The sequence below is a fragment of the Salvelinus sp. IW2-2015 genome, linkage group LG26 (genome assembly GCF_002910315.2).
Source record: "Salvelinus sp. IW2-2015 linkage group LG26, ASM291031v2, whole genome shotgun sequence".
Classification (NCBI taxonomy): domain Eukaryota; kingdom Metazoa; phylum Chordata; class Actinopteri; order Salmoniformes; family Salmonidae; genus Salvelinus; species Salvelinus sp. IW2-2015.
Window position 1 is genome coordinate 38,700,358 of NC_036866.1, and position 16,448 is coordinate 38,716,805.

Genomic DNA, 16,448 nt, shown 5'->3' on the forward strand with positions numbered 1-16,448 from the left:
TGAGTTTAAATGTACTTGGCTAAGGTGRATGTAAACTGARGACTTTAACTGTATGAGTAACAGCAAGTTTAATAATTTTTATTTTACCTTTATTTAACTAGGCAAGTTGTACCATTATAAACTGTCCATGAACTATGTGAAAGGTGCTGTGTTGATAAAGTACACTGCAGTAAAATATCTCACATTACATTTTTTATTTAGAATTCATCAAGRCACAGATTCCCACAATAAGTTTTGAAAGTACTATCCCATAAAACTGGTACTGAATGCCTATTAGTATACCTTTATTTCAACAAGGAACACAGACTGAGACCAAAGTCTCTTTTACAGCTGAGCCCTGCGTACATATGTTTACACATACAGTTCAGGTACAATGATTAAGAAATTACACAAGACAAACAAAACGATCACAGATAACACAAAAAAAATACAGCAGCAGATTATTACATTTACACACAGGTTATTCCCCAAACAGAACAAGAACTTGCATTACCTGAAACAGTTACAAGCAATACAAAAATAAAAATCTTCTAATAAACGTTTAAAATGGGCAAGGGGGACAAGAGTCTCAAGTTTAAGTTTAGTCTGCAGGCTATTCCATAGACAAGGAGCGTAACAGGAAAAGGCAGCCATAGCCAACTCTGTGGAAATCGCATGGGCCTCAAGTGTAATCCATGCTTGAGACCTGGTTTTAGGAATTCTAATTCTAATATCGATGAGTGATGATAAGAAGGTAGTTTATTCAGAAGTGCTTTATAGACAAACACTATGTGCATGTTGTTCTCGTCTCATGGACAGCAAAGTCCAACCCACATTTTGATATAAAACCCAGTGGTGAGTTCTGTAGCTAGCACCCGTAATAAACCTAAGTGCGCAATGATAAGTAGCATCCAGCGATTTAAGTGTTGATGCTGTAGCATGCATGTTGATAATATCCCCATTATCTATAACAGACATAAAAGTAGCTGGCACAATTTGTCTTCRATTTGTAGAGGACAAACATGTCCTGTTTCTATAGAGGAAGCCTAGCTTGATTTTTAGCCGTTTACAAAGTTCGTCAATATGCATTTTAAAAGACAGTTTATCATCCAACCATATCCCTAAGTATTTATATGCAGAGACCCTATTAATTCAGGAACCATTTAAGCTCYTAAGTGCAAGTGTATTTTCAAACAACTTTTTGAACCTATTAAAAATCATAAAATGTGTTTTCTTTGCATTTAAAACAAGTTTCAGCTGTATAAAAGACCCTTGTAATATCTTAAAATCTGTCTCCAATAGTGATAATGTTTGGTCAGCCGTTGAAGCGATAGAGTACATGACAGTGTCATCAGCATATAAATGAATTTGACCCTTTCTTATCTCATCACCGATATTGTTTATGTAGAGAGTGAACACTAACATCAGAGATCCCCCCATCAATGGTGTGTGTAATGAGTCCTATATTACATATTCACATAAGCAAATTGTGACAAATTAAAAACAAATGTGTTAAGCACAAATACATATAGATAGTTGAATTAAGTAGAATAATTACAATATTACATATTATATTACACCAATCCTATTTGATCTCTGTCTAGAATAGCTTCCTCCTAACTAGTTCCCTCTCAGTCTTACACCCAGTCTGTAGGGTTTGGGGGACAGGGTTACACCAAACACAGGGGTGTAGTCAGGTTCCCCTGCATCCTCAGGCCAGACAAACTTGAAGCGTCGCAGCAGAGTGACCATGATCAAGAAGAGCTCCATGCGAGCGAGTCCTTCTCCAAGACACATTCGCGGCCCTGCAACAYCAACAAACGGTATGAGCCCTTTATGTATTATGATGTCAACAACATCAGTGATGCACTTTGTTTTGCTCTATCCCTCACCTGCAGAGAACGGCATAAAGGCCTCAGGCTTCTCAAACTCGCCCTGCTCGTTCAGGAAGTTTAAGGGGTTGAACTCATGGGGGAACTTCCACTGACCCTCTTCAGACAGCACAGAGGTGAGGTTTGGAATGATCAAAGTGCCCTGCAAGTAAGACATGGAGAGAGAGGATGAGACATATCCAAGTGGACAAGAAATAAGGAACATTATGTTAGAGATTTTGAAATGAGAAGACAAGACATTTTAGATGTATTGCTGCTTCTCACCTTCGGGATACTGTAGCCCATCACCTCAGTATCTCTGGTGGTGCTATGAAACACACTGAGGGGGACAGTACTGGCGATGCGCTGACTCTCGTGGGTCACTGCCTGAGTGTAAGGCATCCMGTGTCTGTCATCAAAAGATGCGTGTTCTTTCCCCTCCAGAACAGTGTCAATTTCCTGCTGACACCTCTCTGAGAAGACCAAAGGGAAGGATTTTGTCCAAAAAATCTAAATGCTAATCAAAATTGCTTGACACCTTTTTTTTTAGGCATAATCTACAACTACTACAACTGTATTAGTAGAAAGACACTTTCTGAATGTCAGTATTAGAAGATAAAGCAAACAGACCCTGAATCTCTGGATGGGTCATGAGGTAGAGGAAAGCAGTGAGCAGTGTGTTGGAGGTGGTGTCTGTTCCAGCAAAGTGCAAGTCCAGGACGTACATTATGAGTTGGGCCTCTGAAAAAGAAGATCCATCATCTCCTCTCTGGTGGGGAGAGTACAGCAGTGTCAGACGAAAACTGTGATGATTTTGAAGGCACTGTACAACCTAGCCATAATGATAGATGTGGTCAAACCCTCTTATATAAGCACTTAACCTCCCATAAACAAAATGAACACACTTTGTCTAGTTCATCCAGGTAGCAGTCAATGAAGTCCCTTGGCGCACCAGGAATCCTGGTTTCCTTATGCTGAGTGACGAGTCCAAGAGACATCTGTTTGCAACAAATTGCATTTTGAAAGGCCTTCTGGAATGGCAAGGGAAGGTGTCGGAGCATGGGCACTGTGTCGTAAAGCTGTGGAGAAAGACCAAGTAATGAGTCAGAACTACTATTGCACCAACCATTAACTATGCTTCCATTAACTTTTCCAGTGATTTTTTTTGTCGACATTTAGTACGTGTGCATAAAAAAATGGATGTGACAATTGCCTGCTAGGGTGCGTTTCCATTTAACTATCTTGTGTCGATGAAAACTGCTGGACGCAATGACGTCACATTATTATTATTTTTTAACAATTAAAATACATACATACATACATATACACTGCTCAAAAAAATAAAGGGAACACTTAAACAACACAATGTAACTCCAAGTCAATCACACTTCTGTGAAATCAAACTGTCCACTTAGGAAGCAACACTGGTTGACAATAAGATTTCACATGCTGTTGTGTAAATGGAATAGACAACAGGTGGAAATTATAGGCAATTAGGCAAGACACCCCCAATAAAGGAGTGGTTCTGCAGGTGGTGACCACAGACCACTTTTCAGTTCCTATGCTTCCTGGCTGATGTTTTGGTCACTTTTAATGGCTGGCGGCTGCTTTCACTCTAGTGGTAGCATGAGACGGAGTCTACAAACCCACACAAGTGGCTCAGGTAGTGCAGCTCACCAGGATGGCACATCAATGCGAGCTGTGGCAGAATGTTTGCTGTGTCTGTCCAGCGTAGTGTTCAGAGCATGGAGGCGCTACCAGGAGACAGGCCAGTACATCAGGAGATGTGGAGGAGGCCGTAGGAGGGCAACAACCCAGCAGCAGGACCGCTACCCCGCCTTTGTGCAAGAAGGAGCAGGAGGAGCACTGCCAGAGCCCTGCAAAATGACCCCAGCAGGCCACAAATGTGCATGTGTCTGCTCAAACGGTCAGAAACAGACTCCATGAGGGTGGTATGAGGCCCGACGTCCACAGGTGGGGGTTGTGCTTACAGCCCAACACCGTGCAGGACGTTTGGCATTTGCCAGAGAACACCAAGATGGCAAATTCGCCACTGGCGCCCTGTGCTCTTCACAGATGAAAGCAGGTTCACACTGAGCACATGTGACAGACGTGACAGTTGGAGACGCCGTAGAGAACGTTCTGCTGCTGCAACATCCTCCAGCATGACCGGTTTGGCGGTGGTCAGTCATGGTGTGGGTGGCATTTCTTTGGGGCGCACAGCCCTCCATGGGCTCGCCAGAGGTAGCCTGACTGCCATTAGGTACCGAGATGAGATCCTCAGACCCCTGTGAGACCATATGCTGGTGCGGTTGGCCCTGGGTCTCCTAATGCAAGACAATGCTAGACTTCATGTGGCTGGAGTGTGTCAGCGATTCCTGCAAGAGAAGGCATTGATGCTATGGACTGGCCCGCCCGTTCCCCAGACCTGAATCCAATTGAGCACATCTGGGACATCATGTCTCGCTCCATCCACCAACGCCACGTTGCACCACAGACTGTCCAGGAGTTGGCGGATGCTTTAGTCCAGGTCTGGGAGATCCCTCAGGAGACCATCCGCCAACTCATTAGGAGCATGCCCAGGCGTTGTAGGAGGTCATACAGGCACGTGAGGCCACACACACTACTGAGCCTCATTTTGACTTGTTAAGGACATACATCAAAGTTGGATCAGCCTGTAGTGTGGTTTTCCACTTTAATTTTGAGTGTGACTCCAAATCCAGACCTCCATGGTGGATAATTTGATTTCCATTGAATTTTTGTGTGATTTTGTTTCAGCACATTCAACTATGTAAAGAAAAAAGTATTTCATAAGAATAGTTATTCATCAGATCTAGGATGTGTTATTTAGTGTTCCTTTATTTTTTGAGCAGTGTATATATATTGAAGTCAGAAGTTAACATTTAGCCAAACACATTTAAACTCAGTTTTTCACAATTCCTGACATTTAATCCCAGTAAAAATCTCTTGTTTTAGGTCTTAGGATCACCACTTTATTTTAAGAATGTGAAATGTCAAATAATAGTAGAGAATGATTTATTTCAGCTTTTATTTCTTTCATCACATTCCCAGTGGTCAGAAGTTTACATACACTCAATTAGTATTGGTCATTGCCTTTAAATTGTTTAACTTGGGTCAAACGTTTCGGGTGCCTTCCTCAAGCTTCCCACAATATGTTGGGTGGATTTTGGCTCATTCCTCCTGACAGAGCTGGTGTAATGGAGTCAGGTTTGTAGGCCTAATTGCTCACACACCTTTTCAGTTCTGCCCACAAATTTTCTATGGGATTGAGGTCAAGGCTTTGTGATGGCCACTCCAATACCTTGACTTTGTTGTCCTTAAACCATTTGCCACAACTTTGGAAGTATGCTTGGGTCATTGTCCATTTGGAAGACCCATTTGGGACCAAGCTTTAACTTCCTGACTGATGTCTTGAATGTTGCTTCAATATATCCACATAATATTAATTCTCATGATGCCATCTATTTTGTGAAGTGCACCAGTCCCTCCTGCAGCAAAGGACCCAACAACATGATGCTGCCACCTCCATGCTTCACAGTTGGGATGGTGTTCTTCGACTTGCAAGCCTCCCCCTTCCCTCCAGACATAGCGATGTTCATTATGGCAAACAGTTCTATTTTGTTCATCAGACCAGAGGACATTTCTCCAAAAAGTATGACTTTGTCCCCATGTGAACCGTAGTCTGGCTTTTTATTAATCGGTGTTAGGAGCAGGTGCTTCTTCCTTGCTGAGCGGCCTTTCAGGTTATGTGATATATTACTCGTTTTACTGTGGATATAGATACTTTTGTACCTGTTTCCTCCAGCATCTTCACAAAGTCCTTTGCTGTTGTTCTGGGATTGATTTGCACTTTTCGCATCAAAGTACCTTCATCTCTAGGAGACAGAACGCGTCTCCTTCCTGAGCGATGATGGCTGCGTGGTTCTATGGTGTTTATACGTGCATACTATTGTTTGTACAGACAACGTGGTACCTTCAGCATTTGGACATTTCTCCCAAGGATGAACCAGACTTGTGGAGGTCTACAGTTTTTATTCTGAGGTCTTGCTGATTTCTTTTGATTTTCCCATGATGTCAAGCAAAGAGGCACTGAGTTTGAAGGTAGGCCTTGAAATTACATCCACAGGTACACCTCAATTGACTCAAATGATGTCAATTAGCTATCAGAAGCTTCTTAAGCCATGACATAATTTCTGGAATTTTCCAAGCTGTTTAAAGGCACAGTCAACTTAGTGTATGTAAACTTCTGACCCACTGGAATTGTGATACAGTGAATTATAAGTGAAATGATCTGTCTAAACAATTGTTGGAAAAAAACTTGTGTCATGCACAAAGTGAGTGTGCTAACCGACTTGACAAAACTATAATTTGTTAACAAGAAATTTGTGGAGTGGTTGAAAAACGAGTTTTAATGACACCAACCTAAGTGTATGTAAACTTCCAACTTCATCTGTACACACCACACACACACAACACACACACACACACACACACACACAGTAACTAATACAAATATAGTGCTTGAAGTTCCATTACCCAGTTAGGCAAATTGCACATTAATAAATTGCCAATAGCCCGTAAGACCTCCCACCTATCTATTTCATGTCTCAGTTAGCCCATGAAAGCCAGCAAGTATAATAATTGTCATGTGCCAACTTATTGCCACGGTCCGTGCCATGGTGAAACTTGCACTCCTGTAGATCTGAAATAATTGGATGGTGAATCTTGCCAGCCAACCAGAAAAGCAAGGCGAAGCAATTGAGACATTATTGAAAGAAAAGRTATTCGTATAGTAGAAAACATTGATTTCGCAAGGTGTAGGCATTTAGAATGAAATGTGGAGTGGAGCTTTAGTTACGCGGTGACAGCAGCGTGWGCCCCGTGTTCCCTTCAAAATGATTTGGCAATCAATTATTAGAAAAACACAATTTCCATCATCATTTGTTGCAATAAATAAAGTTAGACAAAATAAAAATCTGTCGAATGGTAAAAAATTGATATTTTTTGTTGAGACATTATTATTTTTTTTGATAAACCTGGGTCAATAGAAGAAACCTGCGTAATGATCTACCATCCATATCTGCTTTCAAACCAAAAGGTGTGATTTACAGGAAGCAATGTAATTAACATTATACACTGTAAGTATACAGTTACCAAAAAGCTGTAATTATGTGTAATACCATAGCCCAGGGTCCATTGGCGATCTTTGCGTTCTCAGTGTAGAGCTTCACGAAGGTCTTAAGAAACTCATCGTTATAGTCATAACGCGWCCCAAAGAGGACAAGGCAGATGATATTGGATGCAGCATTGTGGAAGAGAACCTGTGGGTTCATGGATTTTCCTGTGGAAAAATAACAGTATTACTTTGATAAGAGATACTTTGTTCTCTTTAACGTTGAGCAAGACGGTAATCTGTATAAGGACATCTGTTAAATGGCTATGTTCCTACAAAACAAAACACCATTTTATTTGTTCCACTTTCATACCAACGCTTTTCGCCAAGGGTGCAATGATGTGTGATATCTCCCCCAGAATCCTGTCCTCCATGGACTGCTTCCCCAGACCAAAGTTTTTCAGGGTCATTAGGGCGAAGCGACGATGCTCTTTCCAGCTGGTGCCATAGTCCACAAGAATGACACCTGGGATAGTTTATTACAATAGGTAAGTATTTTTTGACATATCAATCAAATTATAGTTATGTTCTTAAGGGCAAAAAAATGGAATAGAAAGAAAAGGTTGCTTCAGAATAGAGATCTTCACAGTAATAGATTCAAATGTTTTCTTGTTGATATCGATAATGTCCTGTAATGTATTTTTTGATAATATTACCTTTTCCTTCTGTGACGTGGTTGACCATAAGGTCTTGGGGTCTTCCTGCAAAATCTATAGCCCTGGTAACCAGGGCCTCCTTCATAGATTCAAGCCCATTGAGAATCACAGCTGGCCTTCCACCAATATAAAGACTGAAAACATTCCCATAGCGCTTCGCCAACTACGGAATGGGACATATTAAAGGATTTGTTCACTATTTTTAAACCAAATCTTATTTTTTTATGTAAATGGCATGTTATGGAATGGTCCAGACACTTTTTTAGTAATTTCATTTGGTTTTGAGAAACTATCCCCAACTCCAATTAACTTTCATCATTGCTCATTCTGCAGTATGGGAGCTACAGGAAAACATGAACTMTGTAATTCCAAACATTATCCGTAAAGTTATATTCCATTTGTGCAACTTAGCTGCTTCTCCGTGTAACCAGGGCAGCACAGCTGGTAGGGGGAAACCGCTCAAGTCGTGAAAATTGATAAAGTTCGGAATTACACAATTTCATGTGTACCACATCTAAAGACCTGCATCACTATACTGAGAGGTTTGTCATTTCTAAAAGGACGTATTTGGATGGTTTTGGAGCCTTTGTTTATGTTTTCCATAACTCCCATACTGRAGAACGAGCAATGTGGAAGTGAAATTGCAAAAAAAAGGTCTCTGGACTCTTCTAGAGACCCTTTGGGGCAGCAGGTAACCTAGTGGTTAGAGCGTTGTGCCAGTAACCGAAAGGTTGCTGGATCGAATCCCCGAGCTGACAAGGTAAAAATCTGCCGTTCTGCCCCTGAACAAGGCAGTTAACCCACTGTTCCCCGGTAGGCCGTCATTGTAAATAATAATTTGTTCTTAACTGACTTGCCTAGTAAAATAAAGGTCAAATAAAATAAATAAAATAACTGTAAAAAAAAGTCTATGACATGCCATTTACATTAAAAATGTAGATTTGGTTTAAAAAAAGTGAACTAATCCTTTAAGAATATTAAAGTTGCATAGTGTTGAAGTTGCACCTTTAAAGGCTATTTTGTCAATGAAATTGTTGAATTGAGTAAAACTGTGATTAGAAAATCAGTTCTCTGTCATACCAAGGCCATCAAAGTATGGATTTAAGATTACAGGAAACATAAACAGCATACAGAGCACCACTTATTACGCAATTATAGACATACYTACAAAGGTTGCTTTGATACAATTATTTAATAGATGTTATGTTCATATTGCAAAAATGAATTAGTAATTTAACCTGACACATCCAAGTAATGCTTATTGATTCTTCAGGAGAGTTAAAATAGCATAATAGAGTTTTATACTAGGCTTACCTTCTCCAGGTCTTTCATAGGATTCCCCAAGCTCAGATGCAGCAGATTCCCAAATATTGGAATGGGTTGTGGACCAGGAGGAAAGTTTGGGGGTCTATTAACCTTCAAGAAGAAGAAGAGGAGGCAAATGCATATCCACAGCAGAACGAATGAGCCCAACATACTTGTTGTTCAGTTCCAACCACAGCAGTGACTGCACTCTGCTCTCCTCTTCTCCAAAGCTATAGACATGCGCGTACACGGAGGCAGACATGCGCGTACACGGATGCGCGTAGGCGTCCAAAGTTTAAACATACATTTTCACTAAAAACTAGTTGTGTTGTAGAGACGACTCTAAATATCACACTTGTCCTTCTCARTAGCTATGTTTCCATCCAATTGGCGACATATTTTCATGCGAATATTCTAAAATATACACGTTTTCCCACCAGTAAAAATAAGTGCGTGATGACGTAATACACACAACATTTACTTTTTCGCTGAAGTTTTCGTGTACCGAATACAAATCTAGAGTTCAACCTGTTTCCATGGCATTTTCAACTCTACSGATAGTTGTGTCACAAAAACGGTTGTGTTGAATAACAAATGTGCCTACTCTGGTCTTGGCACGTGCGCTCTAGCCAACAGTTTGCAGATACAGTACAGGTTAACTGTGCTGGTAGGCTAGTCTACATTATGAGATTATTATGGATAAAAGCGATAATAGTTTTCTTTGTCAAACGGTAGTAAAGCATCGATCATCATGTCACCAGAATAAGACCCTCGATATTCATTTGAAAGGAGCATCAAGATCACCGTGCACTTTCACCACCCTGTGAAGTTAATCATAATTTATTAGCTTAATTACCRGCATGTTTTCCCGAGTCATAGTGGGAGGACCACACACCATATTATCGCGACTCCAAGTCTAAAAGAAATTGGAGATAATTTCWAGATGCATTTTACTGTGGAGATCAAGTTTATAAATTGTCTGTCTGGGCTGATGTGATTAGACAGTGGATTGTGCCGTTTGATGGAACAGAGTGGAATACACACTGGCTGGAATGCGGACCCGCCTGTTGTACAATGCATCAATATTTGAGCATAAAGGCGTAGAACTATGGTCTCATTTATCAGATGTGARCAGGTAATATTAAATATTGCTAAATGTTTTAATAGAAACAGATGACTTTCTTGTCAAGTACATCGATTACATTTTACAGGGTAGTTTTTCAAAGTAGCTCATATTTTGTAGACGGCCCCTTMGCTTCAGTTTCACTAACCAATTAAACCAAACCATCCCAGCATACCTCGCGTGTGCAACGGCTTCTGACTTTATGCTCATTTAAATATTTTGTAGGCCTGTTCTGGATTAATAGGTCAAGAGTCTGGACTATATTGGATTCTCCTCCTACCACTTTATATAGTCAAACAAAGCACGGCGTGTGATAGAGGCTTCCTGCTGAAGCTAGCTAACGTTGGCTAGCAAGTGAGTTGGGGACTAAACGAGGAGGCAGCTAGCTACGGATCTGAACAAGACTTCGTAATCAGATGGAACTGGAGTCGGGAAGAACCGAACTTGGAGCTATGGGAGATTCGCTTCAACCTCAAACCCCAAGTCGACACGAGAAGAGTCTAGGATTGCTTACAACAAAATTTGTAACTTTGCTACAAGAGGCCAAGGATGGAGTTCTAGATCTGAAAGCAGTAAGCATGCTTCACTCTTTGTTGTTGACACGCGGATGTCAATTTACCTTGTGTGGCTATCATTGCTAGTTGCCAGCTCACCAGTGATACGTTGTGTCAAGTGTTTATTCTATTTATGTCTAACGAGGTCATTGAATAGTTCAAAGCTTGTTTTAGCTACCTAGCCCTTCTTCTGAACTTACGAAAAGTTGGACGTGTGTGTTGTGAACAACAGTAGCGTCAGCAACAATAATGCAGTTCGCCTCAAAATAAAAGTCCCAATCGAAACTGATGCAAACGGATACAAATAGTGGAGTCATGCCACAATTGAACTAGATAATACTAAACAAAGTTGGAATGCTGTACTGTGATATAAATTCAACTAAAGGCCATAAGTTATAAATAATTTTTTTTTTTTTTTTAATCACACTGGATGCATTAGACTTCAGAATTGCATTGGGACATACTTATATTGCAATGTACAGCCTTACCTATGGCTCTTAGGTTCATGAAATTTGGTGTCAGCCCACTTAGTGGCATCCACGTCGTAGSTCTTATTGTGGGACTTTAACTGTGAGAAATCACCTCACAATTCAGTCTATTGTGTGTATTGGACATTCATATTGCAATGTACAGCCTTACATATTGATCTTGGGTCCATTAAATGGTACAGGACTCTGAAACCACTGCAACATGAGCAATATTAAGCTCAGCAGTCAACCTATGTGTTTTGAACATTCATATTGCAATGTATAGCCTTACCTATGTATCTTGGGTCCATGAACCATATAAGGTAGGCTGATACCCCATTTCATGGACCCAAGATCCATAGGCTGTACATTGCAATATGAATGTCCAATACGCACAATAGTCTAAATAGTAAGTTGATTTCCCACAGTTAAAGTCCCACGATAAGAGCTACGACACTAATATTTGTGTGACWCTCTTTTTAGAATTGGAATCTGTGGGTGTCAAGGACCCAAGATCCATGGGTATGGCTGTACAATGCAATATTTTTTCATCTTTTTAAATTGGACCTTTATTTAACTAGGCAAGTCAGTTAAGAATACATTCTTATTTACATTGACGGCCTACCGGGGAACAGTGGGTTAACTGCTCTTTTCAGGGGCAGAACAACAGATTTTTTACCMTGTCAGCTCGGGGATTCGATCCAGCAACCTTTGTTACTGGCCCAACGCTCCAACCATTAGGCTACCTGCCGCCCCCCTCAATGCAATTCTGGAATCTAATAAAGCCAGTGTGATTTCAACATACATTTTACAAATTGTCTATTGTTCCATTTTTATATAGCGTTCCAACCATTTTTTTTTGTTGCATTATCGAGTCCAATTGTGGCATGAATCCACACTTTTTATCCGTTTCAATTGGGGACTTTTATTTTGAAGGCGAACTACCATTCCACTATTGTTGCTCACGCTGCTTCTGTTCACAACACACATGTAAAAGTTGGCTAGCCAGCTTACTTGTTCTATTCTGCCCCCTGCAGACTCAATTAAGTAAGCAAGGCTGCACATTGTTATGAACTGGATTTGGTCAGCCAGCAACCTGTTACTTGGGTTCTGAAACCACGATCCGGTTTCACACTCAGTAACACACACACACAGACTTTTATGTTGAAGAGAAATCAAACCGCAAGTCACCATTAATTTAGGTTCAATTATGCTGACAACACTGTGCTCTTTATCTAGGGTAGGTCCCTGGAGGTGTTGTGTTGTTTAGTTTAGGCTGGGTGTGACCGACCACAACGGAATAGATGTCATCCCTAGCAGCAATGAGTATGACCCATCATAGTTATCAGCACTAGCCATATGTTTATTTCTGTAAGTGCTTGTTGAACACAAGCATGAAAGGACACTCCACTATTTGTGACTTTGCAGCTCAAGAATAGTGAAGCTCCCTTGATAGTTATAGAATCTACTATGTATAAAGCCATTTGTTTCTCACTGTGGAATTGGTCAATGGACCCCCAAATTGCTCTATACACTGATGTATGAATAACATTGACTGCTCTTTCTCTCCCACAGGCAGCAGACACCTTAGCTGTAAGACAGAAGCGCCGCATCTACGACATTACCAATGTGCTCGAAGGCATCGGATTGATTGAGAAGAAGTCCAAGAACAGTATTCAGTGGAAGTAAGTCAAGGACATGCAGAAGAACATGGCATTACGAGCTCTGTTAGTAAATCTTGGGTGGCACCCTCTCCCCTTGAAGATATCAGTGTGTTTAAGCTGTCTGTTATGTAAGTAACCTCAGATAAGSAGTTGTCTGCGTTCCTACCTATGCCTAGTCCTTGACTGTTGTCTTTGTGTGTGTTATCTCTTTGTGATACCTGTGTTTCCTGTCCCCAGGGGTGTTGGTCCTGGCTGTAACACACGGGAGATAGCCGATAAGCTCATTGATCTGAAGGCAGAGCTGGATGATCTGGACAAAAGGGAACACGAGTTGGATCAGCAGAGGGTCTGGGTCCAGCAGAGCATCAAGAACGTTACAGACGACTCACAGAATAGCCCATATCCTTTACTACAATCCCTCTATCTAGTTGTCACAAAGCTTAGTAAATGGGTTAACCTCTCTGGGATATGTGTGATGCAAGCATCCCACATGGCCAACATCCAGTGYAAATGCAGAGTGCCAAATTCAAATAAYTTACTATAAAAAATGTWACTTTCATGAAATCKCGCATGCAATACACCAAATTAAAGCTACACTWGTTGTGAATCCAGCCAAKGTSTCAYATTTCAAAAAGGCTTTACGACGAAAGCACACCAAARGATTATGTTAGGTCAGCACCTAGTCACAGAAAAACACAGCCATTTTTCCAGCCAAAGAGAAGAGTCACAAAAAGCAGAAATAGAGATACAATTAATCACTAACCTTTGATGATCTTCATCAGATGACACTCATAGGACTTCATGTTACATGCATTGTGTATGTTTTGTTCGATAAAGTTCATATTTATATCCAAAAATCTCAGTTTACATTGGCGCGTTACGTTCAGTAATGTTTTGCTTCCAAAACATCCGGTGATTTTTGCAGAGAGCCACATCAATTTACAGAAATACTCATAAATGTTGATGAAAATAAGTGTTATGCATGGAACTTTAGATAAACTTCTCCTTAATGCAACCGCTGTGTCAGATTTCAAAAAAGCTTTACCGAAAAAGCACACCATGCAATAATCTGAGTACAGCACTCAGACAACAAAACGAGCCATACAGATATCCGCCATGTTGTGGAGTCAACAAAGTCAGAAATGGCATTATAAATATTCACTTACCTTTGATCTTCATCAGAATGCACTCCCAGGAATCCCAGTTCCACAATAAATGTTTGATTTGTTCGATAAAGTCCATTTATGTCCAAATACTACATTTTTGTTTGCGCGTTTAGTACACAATCCAAACTCACGACGCGCGGGCAGGTCCAGGCGAAAGTTCAGACAAAGTCATATTACAGTTCGTAGAAACATGTCAAACGAAGTATAGAATCAATCTTTAGGATGTTTTTATCATAAATCTTCAATAATGTTCCAACCGGAGAATTCCTTTGTCTGTAGAAATGCAATGGAACACAGGTCGCTCTCACGTGAACGCGCGGGACCAGCTCATGCCACTCTGGCAGACCTCTGACTCATTCAGCTCTCATTCCCCCCTCCTTCACAGTAGAAGAATCAAACAAGGTTCTAAAGACTGACATCTAGTGGAAGCCTTAGGAAGTGCAATATGACCCTAAAGACACTGTATTTTCGATAGGCAATGACTTGGAAAAACTACAAACCTCAGATTTCCCACTTCCTGGTTGGATTTTTTCTTGGGTTTTTGCCTGCCATATGAGTTCTGTTATACTCACAGACATCATTCAAACATTTTTAGAAACTTCGGAGTGTTTTCTATCCAATACGAATAATAATATGCATATATTAGCAACTGGGCCTGAGTAGCAGGCAGTTTACTCTGGGCACCTTATTCATCCAAGCTACTCAATACTGCCCACCAGTCCCTAAGAAGTTAACGTGCACTGCACCTTAAAATGCTTTAGATCAGTGGTCACCAACCAGTCTATCTCCAAGGCATTCCTAGTCGATCACCAAACATTTCTGTAAAAACCGATAAAGCCTTGTGTTCCTATTGTTTTTTTGTGCGTTGTTGGTGGTAGCACTTGATTCAGCAGCCCTAGTACTGGCAAGGCAAAGTGTTCCCATTTTAAACCATTTCATGTATCTGAAGGTAGAACTCCGGGATGCACAGTTTGTTTTCTTATCGATGGCGGTTGGATACGTTTAGGACCTTGACGTGGCTGAGGTGCACCCATGACCAGCTCTGAAACCAGATTGCATAGTGGAGAAGGTATGGTGGGATTCGAAATGGTCGGTAATCTGTTTGTTGACTTGGCTTTTGAAGACCTTAGAAAGGCAGGGTAGGATAGATATAGGTCTGTAGCAGTTTGGGTCAAGAGTGTCCCCCCCCTTTGAAGAGGGGGATGACGCGCAGCTGCTTTCCAATCTTTGGGAATCTCAGACGACACGAGAGGTTGAACAGGCTAGTAATAGGGGTTGCAAAATTTCGGCAGTTAATTTTAGAAAGAAAGGGTCCAGATTGTCTAGCCCGGCTGATTTTGTATGGGTCCAGATTTTACAGCTCTTTCAGAACATTCAGCTGACTGGATTTGGGAGATGGAGACTTGGGAAGGCTTGGGCGAGTTGCTGTGGGGGGGTGCAGTGCTGTTGACCGGGTAGGAGTAGCCAGGTGGAAAGCATGGCCAGCCGTAGAAAAATGCTTATTGAAATTCTCAATTATAGTGGATTTATCTGTTGTGACAGAGTTTCCCTATCCTCAGTGCAGTGGGCAGCTGGGAGGAGGTTTCTTATTCTCATGGACTTTACGGTGTCCCAGAACTTTTTTGAGTTTGTGTTTGCAGGAAGCAAATTTCTGTTTGAAAAGCTAGCCTTAGCTTTCTAACTGCCTGTGTATATTGGTTTCTAACTTCCCTGAAAAGTTGCATATCACGGAGGCTGTTCGTTGCTAATGCAGAACGCCACAGGATGTTTTTGTGTTGGTTAAGGCAGTCAGGTCTGGAGAGAACCAAGGGCTATATCTGTTCTGGTTCTAAATTTCTTGAATGGGGCATGCTTATTTAAGATGGTGAGGAAAGAAATAAAAAAAAACAGGCATCCTCTACTGACGGGATGAGTCAATATCCTTCCAGGATACTGGGCCAGGTCGATTAGAAAGGCCTGCTCGCTGAAGTGTTTCAGGAGCGTTTGACAGTGATGAGTGGAGGTCGTTTGACGCTGACCCATTACGGATGCAGGCAATGAGGCAGTGATCGCTGAGATCTTGGTTGAAAACAGCAGATGTGTATTTAGAGGGCAAGTTGGTTAGGATTATATCTATGAGGGTGCCGTGTTTATGGCTTTGGGTGGTACTGGTAGGTTCATTGACAATTTGTGTGAGATTGAGGGCATCAAGCTTAGATTGTAGGATGACTGGGGTTAAGACATGTACCAGTTTAGGTCACCTAGCAGCACGAGCTTTGAAGATAGATGGGGGGCAATCAGTTCACATATGGTGTCAGAGCACAGCTGGGGGAGAGGGTGGTCTAAAGCAGGGCGCAACGGTGAGAGACTTGTTTTTAGAGAGGTGGGTTTTAAAAGTAGAAGTTCAAATTGTTTGGGTACAGACCTGGATAGTAGGACAGAACTCTGCAGGGCTATCTCTGCAGTAGATTGCACACCGCCCCCTTTGGC

General features: G+C 41.3%; 2 protein-coding genes across 2 annotated transcripts in view; one reads left to right on the forward strand and one right to left on the reverse strand.

The window, feature by feature from the left end:
- Window positions 1–1,251: 1,251 nt before the first annotated feature.
- Window positions 1,252–9,218, reverse strand: cyp2x9 (cytochrome P450, family 2, subfamily X, polypeptide 9). Its single transcript, XM_023970854.3, has 9 exons — window positions 9,015–9,218; window positions 7,701–7,863; window positions 7,358–7,510; window positions 7,052–7,212; window positions 2,756–2,929; window positions 2,481–2,619; window positions 2,136–2,323; window positions 1,872–2,013; window positions 1,252–1,784 (listed from the first exon to the last, which is right to left on the reverse strand). Exons 1-9 carry the CDS (start codon window positions 9,174–9,176, stop codon window positions 1,600–1,602), a joined length of 1,467 nt encoding a protein of 488 aa, XP_023826622.1. The 5' UTR covers window positions 9,177–9,218; the 3' UTR covers window positions 1,252–1,599.
- A 1,134-nt stretch (window positions 9,219–10,352) lies between these two features.
- The window catches only part of e2f4 (E2F transcription factor 4), a 27,450-nt gene continuing 21,354 nt past the window's right edge, over window positions 10,353–16,448 (forward strand). Inside the window, exons 1-3 of the mRNA XM_023970855.2 lie at window positions 10,353–10,700; window positions 12,725–12,834; window positions 13,051–13,212. Of these exons, the coding sequence (XP_023826623.1) occupies window positions 10,545–10,700; window positions 12,725–12,834; window positions 13,051–13,212 (428 nt within the window). The 5' untranslated portion in view covers window positions 10,353–10,544. The remainder of the gene's footprint in view (window positions 10,701–12,724; window positions 12,835–13,050; window positions 13,213–16,448) is intronic.